The sequence below is a fragment of the Neodiprion pinetum genome, chromosome 5 (genome assembly GCF_021155775.2).
Source record: "Neodiprion pinetum isolate iyNeoPine1 chromosome 5, iyNeoPine1.2, whole genome shotgun sequence".
Taxonomy (NCBI): Eukaryota; Metazoa; Arthropoda; class Insecta; order Hymenoptera; family Diprionidae; genus Neodiprion; species Neodiprion pinetum.
The window spans coordinates 14,280,768-14,297,707 of record NC_060236.1 but is presented as its reverse complement, the minus strand read 5'-3'; the positions used below and the strand labels follow the sequence as shown (position 1 = coordinate 14,297,707).

Below are 16,940 nucleotides of genomic sequence, written 5' to 3'. Positions count from 1 at the left end.
TACGCAATGTATCCACGATCTCGATATATCGAACGGCTGTTCCGCTTGCGGGCTCGTACGTGAGTTCGTTTTCAGGAGGGAACCGGTGAAGGAGTTGGTAGACTTAGCTACTCGGCCCGTTCAGGACTTTGCCTGCATCGTATGCATTGCGCACAATGCAAAAGGTTTTGATGCACAATTCATACTGCGGCATATGGTTGAGCGGATTGGAAATTCGCCGCAGGTCATCCTAAGCGGCAGTAAGATCAATATGCTCGAAACGGGTCACACCCGATTTCTAGATTCCTTAGCATATTTGCCTATGGCATTATCGGCGCTACCGAAGGCTTTTGGACTACCAACTACTCCCGTAAAAGGTGTATTCCCCCACCTTTTCAGTAGCCCTGAAAACGTCGGTTACGTGGGACCGCTCCCCGTAGCGAAGTTTTACCCTCCGGATACCATGAGTAGCGATGCGCAAGCAGAGTTTTACTCATGGTACAACGAGGCTGTAGCGAACGACCATCTGTTCGACTTTGACGCGGAATTGTTGTCGTACTGTCGGTCGGACGTGGATATTCTGCGACGTGCGTGCGTAGCATTCAGGGACATATTTCTGGAGTGCGGCAGAGCGTGTCCCTTTACCGAGAGCACGACAATTGCCTCGGTTTGTTCGGTGCTGTTCGGTAAAAATTTTTTACAACCGGAGCGAATACGCTCGCGGGTGACGGTACGCGACACGTCTACGAGTTTTACGGTTGTTTCTGGCACGGCTGTCGTAAATGTTTACGAATCTACTGCGATGGGCGTAGCGTCAACGGCGAGACGTTGGATAGGCGATACGAGGAAACTCGTGCAAAGATCAGCCGTATGCGCGAATTGGGTAACCGCGTGACGGAATAGTGGGAATGCGTGTTTGATCGGAGCTTGAGGAAGAACGAGAAGATGAGGGAGTACGTGGCAACACATCCGCTGACCGCTGGCACTGCCACGAGTGAAGCACTAAATTCGCGTGATGCGTTCTACGGTAATCGAACAGGGAACGCTTCCCGATACTACGAGGTGAAAACAGATGCAACGGGCAACGCGTACGAGGAAATACGATACGTCGATTTTTGCTCGTTGTATCAGTTCATCTGTAAGAATGAAAGTGGAGATGAGTGTAAGCTCTTGACAGGGTCAAGCGGTTGCGACATCTTGCGAGTTGAGGGGCTCATCAAGTGCCGAGTTTTACCGCCTCGCAATCTTCATCACCCTGTTTTGCAGGTGCACTTGCATGACAAACTCATGTTTGCCTTGTGCCGCTCATGTTGTCGGAGTTTGAACCAGGACGAGTGTAGATATGATAACGAGGCTGCGCGAGAATTTGAGGGCACGTGGGTGTCGATCGAATTAAAAAAAGCCGTGGAGATGGGATACAAGATCAGGAGCATACGCGAGATGTGGTCGTATACGGTGACATCGTTTGACCCGACTACTCGTCAAGGTGGGCATTTCGCCGGCTATATCGACACCTCCCTCAAGATTAAGCAAGAGGGAAGCGGCTGGCCTGCTGAATGCGAGGACGAGCCGGCTCGAATGCGCTACCTTGATGAGTACGAGCGGGTCGAGGGTATACGGCTAGATCGCAACCGTATTGCTAAGAATCCCGGCATGCAATCAGTTTTCAAATTATGCTTAAATTCGTTTTGGGGCAAGTTCGGGCAACGCGAGAATCTGGTAAAAACAGAGGTTATAAAGACGCGTCAGCAGCTGCTCGAGCTTTTGACCAACCCTGAAGTTGAGGTGTCCGGTTTGCTGCCCGTGAACGACGAAGTGTTGTACATGCGTTGGTCACACGCGCAACACAGCGTTGAACCGTCAGCGCTGGCAAACGTCGTAATTGCCTTGTACACCACTGCCCAGGCTCGGCTGAAGCTCTTCTCGTTTCTTGAGAAGCTGGATCGGCGCGTGCTCTATTACGACACCGATTCAGTGATGTATACCCGAAACCTCCGAAGGCCGAACGAGTATGAACCTGCCACGGGAAACTTTCTTGCCGACCTGACGGACAAGTTGGCGTCTTATGGCCGTGGGACTTTAATACGCGCTTTCGTCTCGGGAGAGCCAAAATTCTATGCTTTCATCATTAAACGTCCGAATGGTGAAGAGGTGGAAATTTGCAAGATGAAAGGCATATCACTGAATCACACGACGAGCTCGAAAATCAACTTCAAGGCTAACAAGCGGATGGTGGTAGAAGCCGCTGCACCCATTCCCTTGGAGTATCGCGCCATTCGTCCAACGGAACTGCACGCAGTCGTGACGCGCTCAGAGCGCAAAACGTGTGAACCGGTTTACGTGAAAAGGCGTTGTTGCGTCACAAGTTTCGATACGCTGCCCTACGGTTACCACACTGGATGATGACGAAGAACCCGGACTCCAAGCAGTTGCACACCACCGCCTCCGTCTTCTCACCCTGCAGTAGTAGAGACACCCGGACGGCAAGCCACGCGCGCGTATGAGCAACAGACAAATAGACAGACAAACAAATAGACAGACAGACAGAGGACACCGAAGGGATTCTTACCCCAACCGTCTGTTATTTCAACCGGTGAGACGCCAGGCCAACCCATTAGATACTCTTTTGTATGTGTCCCACCAAACTGTATGAAGGTTAGTACCACGTTTAAACGTACGCATGAAAAATTGTGAAAAAATATCGTATTGCTCGTAAAAATTCATCTCGTGAACCGCGGCCGGGCGTGCTGTTTTTAAGCTGATATCACTGCGCGCACGCGTACGAATAAGCTCATGGCGTACGCGCCTCACGCACAATCAGCTCGACCGCGCCCACGCTGATGAGCTCGTACTTGCGCGGTTACGCTTCCGCGTGCGCTTAAATGAGCTCATGGTCAGCGCAGGAAGGGAGTGCCGCCGCCGCCGCCGCCAATGCAGCCACCGCCCCGGCCGCGAGCGAGCTAACGTAGTAAAAAAACGTGGTTTCAATTGTTGAAATTTTTTATAGATCCCTTATCATACCTGGACTATTCTTCTTCTTTTTCTTCTTCTTCTTCTTCTTCGATGACGGACACACGTTGGAAACATCCGTTTTTGGCCATTGTAGCCGGGCCATCAGGATGCGGTAAATCAAATTTCGTCAAGAACATTCTGCGTCATGGAACGTCAATGTGCGACACAAGATTTAGTCGTGTGATATGGTACTTTGACAAATGGCAGCCGTTGTACGACGGGAACAAGAGTATTGAGTACCGCGAGGGGTAACTGCAACACGCCGATTACGAGGGTGACAAAAAACCGAAACTTTTGGTAATCGACGATCTAATGCGAGAGGCTTCAAACAATGTCGTCGTTGATCTTTTCACCAAGGTCTGTCATCGTAAGAACCTCAGCGTTTTCTACATAACACAAAATCTCTTTCACAAGGGCCGCGGCGAACGAGATGTTTCCCTCAACGCAAACTACATAGTCTTCTTAAAAAATCCACGGGATCGTGCCCAAATCCAACATCTTGCCAGACAGGTGTATCCCGAAGATCCGAGGTTTCTTCAAGAGGCCTATCACGACGCTACCGCAGCGCCACACGGATATCTGCTTTTCGACCTGAAGCAATCCACTCCGGAGAATTGTCGTTTCCGATCAAACATCTTCTCTTCGGACGATAATCACTACGTCTACGTTCCACGGAAGGATATAAAGGTTACCAATGCGCACCGGGTTCCAGTCGATCAGCTGTGATGCCTCGAATACGCCGTACCGCGTCCGGTCGCAGAGCTCGTGCCGATTTCACTAAAGCAAACGCAGTAGCGATGCACGCTCTGCAGAAATTGAACCCGTCACAGAGATCGGCATTGCTACGCACGGACGACAATTCGCTGGTAAAGACCATTTGTGAGTGTGCATTGAACACCTTGGAGGGTAACGTAGCACTGTCCAGAATTCAGAAAAATCGTCTGGCACGTCATAAACAGACATTACCGCGGTTGGCCAGCAACCAGGATACCTGGAAGTCCAAAAAACGTTTTCTTGTTCAACGTGGGAGCGGAGTTCTCACGCTCTTGCTCGCTCCATTACTCGGGACTTCAGCTTCCAGCCTCTTCTCCAAGTAGCAAAATGGAACGTACAAAGAAGATGGTTTTAATTCCTATGGAGAGTATGGAGAGATTTCAACAACGCGTCAGCGAGGGTATAGCCACTACGCTTTCACCTGGAAATACAACTACCACACGCATTGATCCCGCTTTAAGACTCGACAACAAGATGAAGGACATCTTGAACAAACCGTCGAAAGACGACGCAGAAAAATGGAAACTATCAGCAGGTACTTCAACGATATTTGTTTTTTGCAAACGACGCACGCAAACCCATAAAATTAGACGTTCTCGAGGAAAGGGAGAAGGAGGAAAAGGAGGAGGAGGAAGAAGAAGACGAAAACACAGCCGAAGAATCAATGATATCTCCCACCGTAGCTGCGAGTCCTGGCAACGTTCAAGTGCACGCGAAAAAAGTCGCGTCAGCGGTACCAAGGAAGTATCGTGCAAAGGCCGAAATGCTGATGCGCGAACTTGGCAGCGTACTGGAACGATTTCCTTGGGATGCCGCAGGAACCGTCTCGTGATACGGCGTTACAGTTCCCGGCGCAAACATCGTCGACCTGGTCAATCATGCCATGTGATCTAGGAATACTTTTACTCCTACAGGGGCTGGTTAGTTTGCACGGTTTCTTCAGACGATCAACGTACCCCGAGAATACGTGGGGAACGATACGTTTTGGAAAGGCATACGCACATTCGACGCCCCGAGTCTACCGACGATAACATCGCAACAACTATTGACGCACACCAGTAGTTCCCCGACGAAGCGACAAAGTTCCGCAAACGTTACACCCGTAACCAGCCGTTCTCACAACGTAGGATATGCTCTACTCAAACGCGCCACCGGAGCAAAATCCGGTTGGAAAACACTTCGGCTGAAGAAAAATGACGACTCTTCTTGAAGAAACGTATTACAATCCCTCGCATACTGCCGGTTACGCGGGAGCACGAATTCTGGAAGATGTTGCACGCGAAAACAACTCTCGGGATTCGGTGAGAAAATGGCTGGCAGCTCCGGATGCCTACACCTTACACAAGACCGTGCACAGGAAATTTCTGAGAGCAAGGTACAACGTTTCCAATATAGACGACGTATGGGAAGCTGACCTGGCTGACCTGAGTTCCATGAAGAGCCGCAACAACGGTTTTCGCTATCTCCTGGTGGTCATCGATGTATTGAGCAAGTACGCATCAGTGGTCCCGCTGAAACGAAAGACAGCCGCAACCGGTGCTGAAGGTTTCGAGTAATTGTTACACACTACGCCGCGCAGACCCGACCTACTGCAAACGGACAAAGGTAAAGGATTTGTCGGGAGTGCTTTTCAGAAGATACTTCGCGACCATGAAATACGATATCGTGTTACTCGTAATCCCGACGTGAAAGCAGCTATCGTGGAGCGATTCAACCGTACACTCAAAGAACGCCTGTAGCGTTACTTCACGCGTGAAAAGACGCGACGCTACATCAATGTTTTGCCACAAATCGTGCAAGCCTAGAACAATACAGTTCACTCGAGCATTGGCATGGCGCCGTCCGAAGTGACGCTTCGCAATGCTGCTACAGCGCGTTCCCACATGCAAAAGCGTTATTCTCCGCGTCCAAATGGAAAACCGAGATTCCATAAGAATGATTTTGTACGAATTAGTAAAACCAAGGAAACATTTAAAAAAGGCTACGCGGCAAACTGCAGCCAAGAATTATTCAAGATCCGACGAGTGCTTGCACGTTCTCCGATAGTGTACGTCTTGGAAGATCTCAACGGCGAAGTAATTGATGGCTTGTTCTACGACCGTGACCATAAGTGTGTAGAGGGGGAAACACGTAGATGATAAAATAGCGTGCTGTTGCAGCATGTCTCGCAATCGTTGAGTGTTCACCGTTCGACTCGTGCATCAAAGAAATTCAAAATGTCCCGGGATCAGTTTTACCTACTTTTACCGAGCAACAGCTCGATGCAGTCTTTTCCGGAAGATCGGACGTGCTGTTACATTACCCAGCTGCCCCGTCAGATTCAACTAAAGGGAGACTGGGAAATTGGGCTGGCCGAAATTCATTATCCACTCACGTTTAAATACCCTCAGGTGTATGCGCCAGTGAAAAATGGAACGATACCCTGTGTTACGTATTACAATACTACTAGGGAAAGTGCAGTTGAGGTAACAGATTGCAAGGTATCCGAAACCAACAAATCATCAAGGATCTCCGGCTGCCAGATGTTTATTTATTGCGATCTGGCGGAGCCACGTATCGTTGGAGATGTTTACGCCCCGCTGTTACGAGTCATTCAAACATGCGGCAAAGACAATATCTTACAGGCCGAATCAGAGATGAAAACACTATCGCCACTGTACTATGTACCTCTAATGCTCACGAACTTTCAAACCATCGAGATCGATATAACAGATCAATTCGGTAGCTCAGCACCATTCACGAGCGGGACACTGACGGTAACGCTGCATTTCAGACGCGTTCAGTGATTGACTGGAATCACAGGAGTCGCTCAGCAAAAGAGAGAGAGAGGGAAAACATAGCAGGTACGACATCGCTCATTATATGCAACATTACGAAAATCAGCTTGGCGATGGAGGCATAGAGACAGTTTACCGAGGAGCACCGCATCAACGCGGGGACGGAATCAGCAGCTTCTTGGGAGGCCGGTTTCGTCGAATACTACCTCTGCTGTCCAGTGGTGCTCGCGCGGTCGGAAGAGAAGCACTACGTGCAGGGATGAACGTCATGACGGATGTGAGAAACGACACTCCGTTCAAACAGGCAGTCAAGAGTCGTTTCGAAGAATCAGGACACAAATTGAAAAGAGCTGCTGAAGAAAAAATTGATAAACTCATGAAGGGCAGCGGTTATAAAAGGCGCACCGGCGGATTAGCGCGTCAGTCAAACATTGCCCGCATCAACGGATTTGTCGGCGCGCACCGAGCAGTTGGTACTATGAGAAAAATTAGACGAAGGTCGAAAAAGAAAACATCGGCCAAGATAGCCAAGCGTGCCGGAACCGCCAAGAAAACTAAACGGAAAAAGTGTTGTGAAAAACGGGTCCTTGCAGACATATTGGGACCCCGGTAAGCCCACGCGCCGCTCGTCTTCAACCTAAACATCAACAATGGTCTTCCTGCACGCGCACTCGGTTAAGTGTATGAAGTCGGAACTGGATTTGTGTTCTGTACCACCAACGCAGACGTCTATTGAGGCTGGTCAATGGGTACACTACAAGCCCGTATCATCTCTAACCGACGATTCCCCGATTGAATTTGTTGTACCTGGAAACGGTGATGAGTATATTGACTTGGCATACACTATGCTTAGCGTACGAGTGAAGCTACAACCGCCTACTCCTGCCCCACCGGCAGGCGAAGGCAACGCGGCTACTCCGCATACCACTCCGGTAAACAATCTGCTTCACTCGATGTTCAATCAAGTCGATATATTCTTCAATCAAAAACTAGTCTCACCAGCCAACAACTCTTACGCCTATCGAGCATATAAAGAGACTCTACTGAATTACACACCGCCCTCCAAAAAATCCCATCTTTCTTCGGCTCTATGGTACGACAGCGAGGATGGAGTATCAAATGTATACGACGCCGACACCGTCGGTGCTAACCGAGGTTTCCCCGATCGCAAACGGATCATGAGCAATGCACGTACCGTTGATCTGATTGGACATCTGCACTGTGACGTATTTAATCAAGACAAATTTTCACTCAACGGTGTGGAACTGCGTCTTCGACTTGTGAGATCAAGAGACAGTTTTTGCATCATGGAAGCCGAAAATCGCCACAAGCTGCACATACTGGAAACTTCACTGCTCGTTCGCCGAATGAAGATTAGCCCTGGAATCTTGCTGGCGCACGCACGGACGCTAGCCAAAGGTACCGCAAAATATCTCGTCACCAGAGTCGAGGTGAAATCTTTCACCATACACGCAGGAGTACAGGCAGAAACACTGGACAATGTCATACTTAGAAAACTACTGAAACGAGTGATAATCGGTTTTGTCAGCAATAAAGCCTTCAACGGCGACAGACAGCGCAATCCGTTTAATTTTCAAAACTACTCTTTGAATTTCCTGTCGTTGTACGTCGACGGGGTGCAAGTCCCAACGAAGCCGCTACAGATGAGTTTTGGCAAAGACGATCTCTACGTGGACGCTTATAACACCCTCTTCTCCGGTACGGGGATTCATTTTCTGAACGAAGGAAACGGTATCGACCGGCAGCAGTTCGCTAAAGGAAATTGTCCATCGGCTTTTGACCTAACCCCCGATCTGTCGGCCAACTGTACATCGCACTGGTTGCTCATCAAACATGAAACTCTCAGGGTCGAAGTGCGGTTCGATGGTGCCCTCAAAGAAACTGTGAATTGCCTAGTGTACGCTGAATTTGATAATCTTATTAAAGTTAATGCTGCACGTCAGGTCATTACAGATTTTTCGGGCTAAGAAAGAGCGTGAGATCACGCCCCTCCTATCACGACCGCTTCCATGACATACCAGCTGGTGATTTCCGTTAGAGAGAGAGAGAGAACACTGTGAATACACCACGCCAACGTCTTCAAGGGGAGAAACAGACCGGCTGGAGACACGTGATAAACAAAAATTGAGACGGGGATTGTAACACAAGGCTGTATATAAACACCCGTAACTACGGTGCCGAGCCAGTCAGCATTCAAAGTACGCTACTGCAGGTTCGCTCTTCCGGCTCTCTATTCATCCGACTACATTTTTCCAAGTTCAAGTATGGATTACGTGACAGGTATTCAAGGGTTCCGAAACAACTATGGCAAATTTATACCGAAAGAGGTGGCAGTCGTCACCATCGATCACCGCTACTCGGCACATTGGTTAGTAGAACCGCCATATCCCTTCAGGGATCTGCAGCTCAAAGAACGTGGCGTGAACAATTACGTAACGTGTTACCATTATAGCATCGAGTGGTTTGAAGGTGACATCTCGCTGCTTCAATTAGACGTTAACCTCCGAGAAATCGCACGTAACGCTCATCGAATCTTTGCCCGTGGACGCGAGAAATCTAAATACATTGAAATTGGTACCGCGCGTCAAGTATTCAACTTGGAGGACATCGATTGCCCGACGTTCGACAATCTGGAACGGTCTTCGGTATGGTGCTTCTTCCACGGCGTTAAGAAGGAGTAATTTTTCGCATGTGCGATAAACAACGCACTCAAGCTAAAGAAATGGATCAACAATAACAATATTCTGGCTAAATACGATTATACAGAAGCATTGTCAGCCAGTAAGCGCAACATCACCCGAAAGGAGAGTTCGACTAGTAATCAGCCACCCCAGGTACTAGAAAGAAATTCCTCGCTACAAGCAGTAATACCAGAGTCAGTCGCTTCACTGAAAATCTCTCCTGATCCGTCTGCGCCTACGTCAGACGGCGAAGTTACCGTTCCCTACGACATACTTACTACTGGGATTGACTCACATACCTGCTCACAATCTTCTACAAGTGGTATGATTATCTCCGATAACGAGGGCGAAGAAGAAGAAGAAGACGAGGTACAAAATGGACAATCTACAGATATGGAGCGCGATGCTGGCGATTCCGAACGGGAAGACCGGGGTTTTTGCAGCGGATCAGATAACCCTCATATGGACACGCCCAACAGCCTTTGTGTCAAACACGGATGATTACACACGCTCCGGTAGTCACTGGGTGGCATTTTTCGTCAGTTCCTCGAGACACGGTACATACTTCGACGGCTTCGGATTACCACCACTCGTCCCTCACCATAAGCGGACTTTACGAAGAAATTGCAGACGATACGACTGGAACGACAGACAGCTTCAAAGCCTCACTTCTGATGTATGTGGACAATTTTGTATTATGTTTATGCACTTTATGGCTGCTGGTTTTTCTCTGCGGGAGTTTCTCAATATATTTACTCCTGACCTCGAAAGAAACGATCGTATCGCAGAATTATTCCACAACCGAATAGCCCATGTCACAAAACGCAAAACTAACACCACCAATTCAAATCACATTTATCCTATAAGTTGTCTTCAATGATGTACCTCTCAGAATTGTAATGTTGTGGATTATAAGACTGCTAAATAAAAAAAAAACCTTGCTAACATATCTTGTGTAATTATAAGAACATTGTAATTATCATTTATTCGTTATCTGTAATAACCATGTATGTATTTGCAGCTGTGTCAACCGAATAAACCTGTGAGGATGAGATTTAATTTTTGTACGCAATCCACAATTGAGTTCTGTTTCCTCACCCACCCGCCCGCATCCTCGTACATTTAAGTATGCCTATAGTCTCACATTATGAGAGAGAGAGAGAAAGAGTGACCAGGTCTTCATTTTCCAAGCACAAGTAAACCTTAGGATAAACACTGACGGCTGAGTAAGGTCAGTGACACGAGCACCCGACACAGAGAGCAGGGATGGAGAAAGAACGAGAGCCGGGGTGGAAGACCTGTGACCCCAGACGTCCAAGTCACAGAGTTCGCTTCGTGAACGGAGGTAGCGGGGCTAGATGGGTAGGTGGCCCCAGAGTCGGCCGCACGGCCAGGGGCGCCAGGGTAACGAAAAGGAGATCGTCACATGGTCAGGGTACACAGGCCCAGAGGCCATCCCGTAGAGTCCGGAATCTGATTCGCGGTCAACGGTACCCGGGGTAAGGGGTCGTCACACGATATTCACCATTTGGCGAGGGGGTCGCGGGCGGAGGGCTGACGAGCCACGGAGCTTCGAGGCGGAAAAACCGCTCCTTGGCAAGGGGTTGCGGGAAAGGGGTGGTCGTCCGGAGAAGCTTCTGGAATGAAATACCTCCTTGACGAGGGGCTGCGGGGGAAGGGGATGGTGCCAAAAATTTACTCCTTGGCGAGGGACAACGGGGGAAGGGGTAGTCGCCCGGAGAAGCTTCTGGAATAAAATACCTCCTGGACAAGGGGCGGGGGGGGAAGGGAAAGACGCCCCAAAACTCGCTCCTTGGGAGGGGCGGCGGGGAAAGGGGATGGCGTCCCTGAGTCACTCCTCGGCGAGGGGCGGCGGGGGAAAGGGAAGGCGTCCCAAAGTCACTCCCCGGCGAGGGGCTAGCGCCAGATAGGGGTGCGAGCGGGGTATGTTGTGACGCCCCAAAGTGCCCCTATACCACTGACCTTTTTTCTGACTTATTGGACACCCAGAAGTTCAGAAAACGCAGCAAAATTAGCATGAGAGCAACCGCAGAGAAATAGCGATCGATATTCTCCGATTTTCGGTTGTAACTTTTGATGCGTTAATTGCAGCGTATTGTGACTGAGCACAATCAATTCCTCTCGCAAAATTAGGTCAAAATAGTGCATGAGGAAACTCATTTCAGCACTTGTCGAAATCACAAAGATTTCGCCAAAAATGCCTGACTATTCCTCCAGTTTTGAAGCCGAGTAGTTTCGATTCCAGATTTGATTGAAATGACCCTTTCCTGACTGATTGGACACCCAGAAACTCAAAAAACGAAGCGGAATAAGCATGAGATCAACCGGAGAGAAATGGCGAACAAAATTCTCCGTTTTCCTTTTGGAACTTTTGATGTGTTGATAGCAGTGTGTTTTGACTGCTTCCAATCGATTTCTACAACAGAATGACGTCGGAATAGTGCATTAAAAAACCATTACCAGCACTTGTCAAAATCGCGAAAATTTTGCCCAAAATTCCTTACTATTTCTTGTGTTTTGGAGCTGCGAATTTTCGGTCTCATTTTCGATTTAACTGACCCTTTCCTGACTCACTGGACAGCTAGGAACTTAGGAGACGCAGCGGAAAAAACGTGAGATCGATGAGAGATAAATGGCGAACAAAATTCTCAGTTTTTCGGACGTCACTTTTGATGTGTGGATAGTAGCGTGTTGTGACTGCTTCCAATCGATTTCTGTAGCAACATTACGTCGGACTAGTGCGTAAGGAAACCTATCCCAGCACTTGTAGAAATCGCGAAGATTTCGCCGAATATGCCATACTATTTCTCCAGTTTTGTAGCTGGAAAGTTTTGTTCTCAGATTTGATTGGAATGACCCTTGCCTGACTGATTGGACACCCAGGAACCCAGTAAACGCAGCTGAATAAGCGTGAGATCGACCGCAGACAAATGGCGATCAAAATTTTCGGATTCACGGTTGTAACTTTTAATGCTTTATTCGCAGCGTATTATGAGTGTGACCAATCGATTTTTCTGGAAAAACTACGTGAAAATATAGTCCATGAGAAAAACTATTCCAGCACTTGTCAAAATCGCAAAGATTTCGCCAAAAATGTCTCACTATTCCCCCAGTTTTGAAGCCGACAAGTTTCGATTTCAGATTTGATTGAAATGACCCTTTCCTGACTGATTGAACACCCAGGAACTCAAAGAACGCAACGGAATGAACGTGAGATTAACCGAAGAGAAATAGCGAACAAAATTTTCCGTTTCTCGGCTGTAACTTTTGTTGTGTTCATAGCGGCGTATTGTGACGGCGCAAATTCGATTTCCCCGGCTAAATTTCGTGGGATTAGTGCATAGAGGAACTTATTTAGGCACTTGTCGTAATAGCGAAAATTTTGCCAAAAAGAACTAACTCTTTCTTCGGTTTTGGAACCAGAGAGTTTTGGACTCAGATTCGAATCTAATACCCCCGTACCGACTGATTGGACACGCAGAAACTCGGAAAACGCAGCAGAATGATCGTGAGATCAACCGCAGAGAAATGGCGATCAAAAGTCTCCGATTATCGGCTGTAACTTTTGATGAGTTGAGAGCAGCGTATTGTGACCGCGGCCGATCAATTTTTCTTGTTAAATTCTGTGTGAGATGTGCGTAAAGAAACGTATTCCAGTTCTGGGCGAATTCCCGATGATTTCAACAAAAATTCTTCACGACTCCTCCAGTTCTAGAGCTGAAAAGTTCTAGCCAGAGATTTCATCGGAAAGATTCTTTTCTGAATGATTGGACACACAGGAACTTGGAAAACGCAGCAAAATGAGCGTGAGATCGACCGCAGAGAAATGTCAATCAAAATTCTTGGATTTCCGGTTGTAACTTCTCATGCGATGATCGCAGCGTATTGTGACTGCCTTGAATCGATTATTCTCACAAAATTACGTCGGAATAGTGCATGACGAAGGCTACTCCAGCACTTGTCGGAATCGCAACAATTTCGCTAAAAATGTTTTACTATTTCGCTAGTTTTCTAGCCAGAAAGTTTTGGTCCAAGATTTGACTATAAAGACACTTTTCTGAATAATTGAACCCACAGCAACTCGGGAAACGCAGCCGAATAGGCGTTAGATCAACCGCAAAGGAAAGGCAATTGAAATTCCTCGATTTTCGGTCTTAACTTTTGACGGGTTAATGGCAGCGTATTGTAACTGCGCAGAATCGATTTCTCTGGCAAAATAACGTCAAAATAGCGCATCAGAATACCCATTACAGCGATTGTCGGAATAGCTAAGATTTCGCCAAAACTGTCTCACTATTTCTCCAGTTTTGGTGCCGAAAACTTCAGGTCTGAGATTTCATGATAATGACCCTATTCTGACTGTTTGGACATTCAGTAACTCGGAGAACTCAGCCAAATAAGCGTGAGATCAACCGCAGGGAAAAATCAATCAAAATTCTCCGATTTTCGGTTGTAACTTTTGATGAGTCAATAGCAGTTTGTTGTGACTGCGGAAAATCGATTTCTCTAGCAGAATGACGTTAAAACAGTGCAAGGAAAAACCCATTCCAACACTTGTCGAAATCTCACAGATTTTGCCAGAAATTTCTCACTATGTCTCCAGTTCTGGTGCCGAAAAGTTTTGGTCTGAGTTTTGATTATAATGACACTTTTCCGACTGATTGCACCCCCAGTAACGTGGAAAACGCAGCCAAATGAGCGTTTAACCAACCGCAGAGTAGTGGCAATTAAGATTCTCCGATTTTCGGTTGTAAGATTTGATGAGTTATTAGCAGCGTATTGCAACTGCGCGAAATTGATTTCTCTGGCAAAATGACGTCAGCATAGTGCATAAGAATACTCATCACAGCGCATGTCAAAGCAGCAAAGATTTTGCCAAAAATTTCTTACTATGTCTCCAGTTCTGGTGCCGAAAAGTTTTGGTTTGAGTTTCGATTATAATGACACTTTTCTGACTAATTGCACCCCCAGTAACTCGAAAAACGCAGCCGAATTAGCGTTTAATCAACCGCAGGGAAATAGCAATCAAAATTCTCCGATTTCAGGTTGTAACTTTTGATAAGTCAATAGCAGCGTATCGTGACTGCGGAAAATCGATTTCTCTCGCAAAATAACGTCGAAATAGTCTATGAGAATGCCCAGCACAGCGCTCGTCGAAGTCGCAAAGATTTTGCCGAAAATTTCTTGCTATTTCTCCAGTTCTGGTGCCGAAAAGTTTTGGTCTGAGTTTTGATTATAATGACACTTTTCTGACTAATTGCACCCATAGTAACTCGGGAAACGTAGCCGAATAAGCGTCAGATCAACCGCAGAGAAATAGCAATGAAAATTCTCCGATTTTCGGTTGTAACTTTTGATGAGTTGATAGCAGCGTACTGTAACTGCGCCCAATCAATTCTCCTGAAAAAATGACGTGGAAATAGTGCAAGAGGAAACTAACCTCAGCAATTGTCGAAATCGCACGGACGCCGCCAAAAATGTCTTACTATTTCGCCGGTTTTGGTCCCAAAAAGTTTGGATCTAATACTTGATGATAATGACCTTTTTCTGACTGATCAGACACCCAGTAACTCGGAAAACGCAGCCGAATAAGCGTCAGATCAACCGTAGAGAAGAAGCAATCAAATTTCTCTGATTTTCGGTCGTAACTTTTCATGAGTCAATAGCAGCGTATCGTGACTGCGCGACGTCGATTTCTCTTCCAAAATTACGTCAAAACAGTGCGTGGGAAAATGAATTCCAGCACTCGTCGAAAACGCAAAGATGACGCCAAAAATGTCTGAATATTTCTCCCGTTTTGGTGCGGAAAAGTTCAGATCTAATATCTGATAATGGTGACCTCTTTCTGACTGATTGGACACCCAGTAATTCGGAAAACGCAGCCGGATAAGCGTTAGATCAAACGCAGAGACAAAGCAATCAAATTCTCCGATTTTCGGTTGTAACTTTTGATGAGTCAATATCAGCTTATTGTTACTGCGCAAAATCGATTTCTCAGGCAAAATTACGTCAGAATAGTGCATAAGAATACCCATTACAGCGCTTGTCGAAATAGCAAAGATTTTGCCAAAACTGCCTCACTGTTTCTCCAGTTTTGAAGCGAAAAAGTTCTGGTTCCAGGTTCGATTCGAATGACCCTTTTCTGAATGATTGAACACCCAGGATTTCAGAAAACGCAGCGGAATGACCGTGAGATCGACCGCAGACAAATGACGTTTAAAATTCTCGGATTTTTGGATGTAACCACTGATGCGTTAATTGCAGCATATTCTGACTGCGCACACTTGAATCCTTTGGCAAGATGACAGTGGATAGGATACGACCATTTCAATCTAAACACGATGTAACCAGCTGACGTAACCATGGCGGCTATTTTGATTTTTTGATGGCGGCCATTTCGATTTTATGATGACGGCTATCTTGGTTTTCACTCAGTAGGACGAGCGGCTATTTTGATCGCGGTCATTTTGATTTTTTGATGGTGGCCATTTTGATCATTGCTTAGTTGGACGAGCGGCCATTTCGATTTCTGCTCAGTCGGATGAGCAGCCATTTTGATTTATATCGTCAGACAGTTGGATAATGTGATTTATTCCTTGGCCGGATGAATAGCCATTTTGATTCAGACGAGCGGCCATTGTGATGGCGGCCATTTTGATTTTTTCTCAGCCGGATGCGCAGCCATTTTGATTCCCGCTCAACCCAGTGAGTAGCCATTTTGATTTTTCATCGTCGGACAGTTTGATAATGTGATTTTTGCTATGACGTCGCCAGTACAATCGACCGATCCTGCCGTCTGACAAGCAGATATTCTGATAGCGGCTATTTTTAGTTTTTCCTCGTTTTGCTGTGTGACGAGCGGCCATTTTGATGGCGGCCATTCTTCTTCTTTCTTAGTCGGATGAGCAGCTATTTTGATTTTTATCGTCAGACAGTTTGATAATGTGATTTATTTCTTGGTCATATGAAAAGCCATTTTGATTTTTCGCCGTTACTCGTGCTTTCGCACTGCTTACAACTTTTGCGCTAACAGTTTGCCCCAGGGCGAAAAATAATATTTTCCACGTACTTCGAATACATTCTTCTGTGTTAATCGACCGGATGGCGACACCGCAATTAGATAGGCTGGGGATGTTCACTACAATTAGATAGGCTGGGAATGTTGATGATGATCCGTAAACTTTCACGCGAATAGTTTACTTCCAGGGCGAAAAATAATATTTGCGACATACTTCGAATACATTCCTTTGTGCTAATCGAGCGGATGGCGAGTGGGGATACCAAGCTTGAACCTTTCACTATCACTCTCCCAAATTCTTACGATCTATCTGCATATATTGACACAACGCATCCGATGCAGACTCATCAGTCTTACACGATACATGCAAGTCAAAAGTTCATCAAAGTTCTGCAAATATCAGCGTTAAAGTCATGGCCGCTGAAACATACTCAAATATCGTCAAAACGATGGAGAACGCGCACGATTTGTTGGGCGAGCTGCATCCCGAGCAGGAGAATGACGACATCTTCCAGCACTGGATTGACGTTGGAATGGAAAATCTCTAATTGCTGCGTGATCTTTCCAAGCGTCCGAGAACGAGCATAGGGACGAAACTACAAATTGAGCATACAATCACGCTCGTACAATCCTGGATAGCAAAGATTCGGCAGCAGC

The 16,940-nt window shown here is 46.9% G+C and overlaps 2 protein-coding genes across 2 annotated transcripts; both read left to right on the top strand.

Moving 5' to 3' along the window:
• Positions 1 to 924: 924 nt before the first annotated feature.
• Positions 925 to 2,382, top strand: LOC124218492 (uncharacterized). Its single transcript, XM_046625011.1, has one exon. The coding sequence runs from the start codon at positions 925 to 927 to the stop codon at positions 2,380 to 2,382; it is 1,458 nt and encodes a 485-aa protein (XP_046480967.1).
• A 4,810-nt stretch (positions 2,383 to 7,192) lies between these two features.
• Positions 7,193 to 8,530, top strand: LOC124218491 (uncharacterized protein F54H12.2-like). The gene has a single exon (XM_046625010.1). The coding sequence runs from the start codon at positions 7,193 to 7,195 to the stop codon at positions 8,528 to 8,530; it is 1,338 nt and encodes a 445-aa protein (XP_046480966.1).
• Positions 8,531 to 16,940: the final 8,410 nt, after the last annotated feature.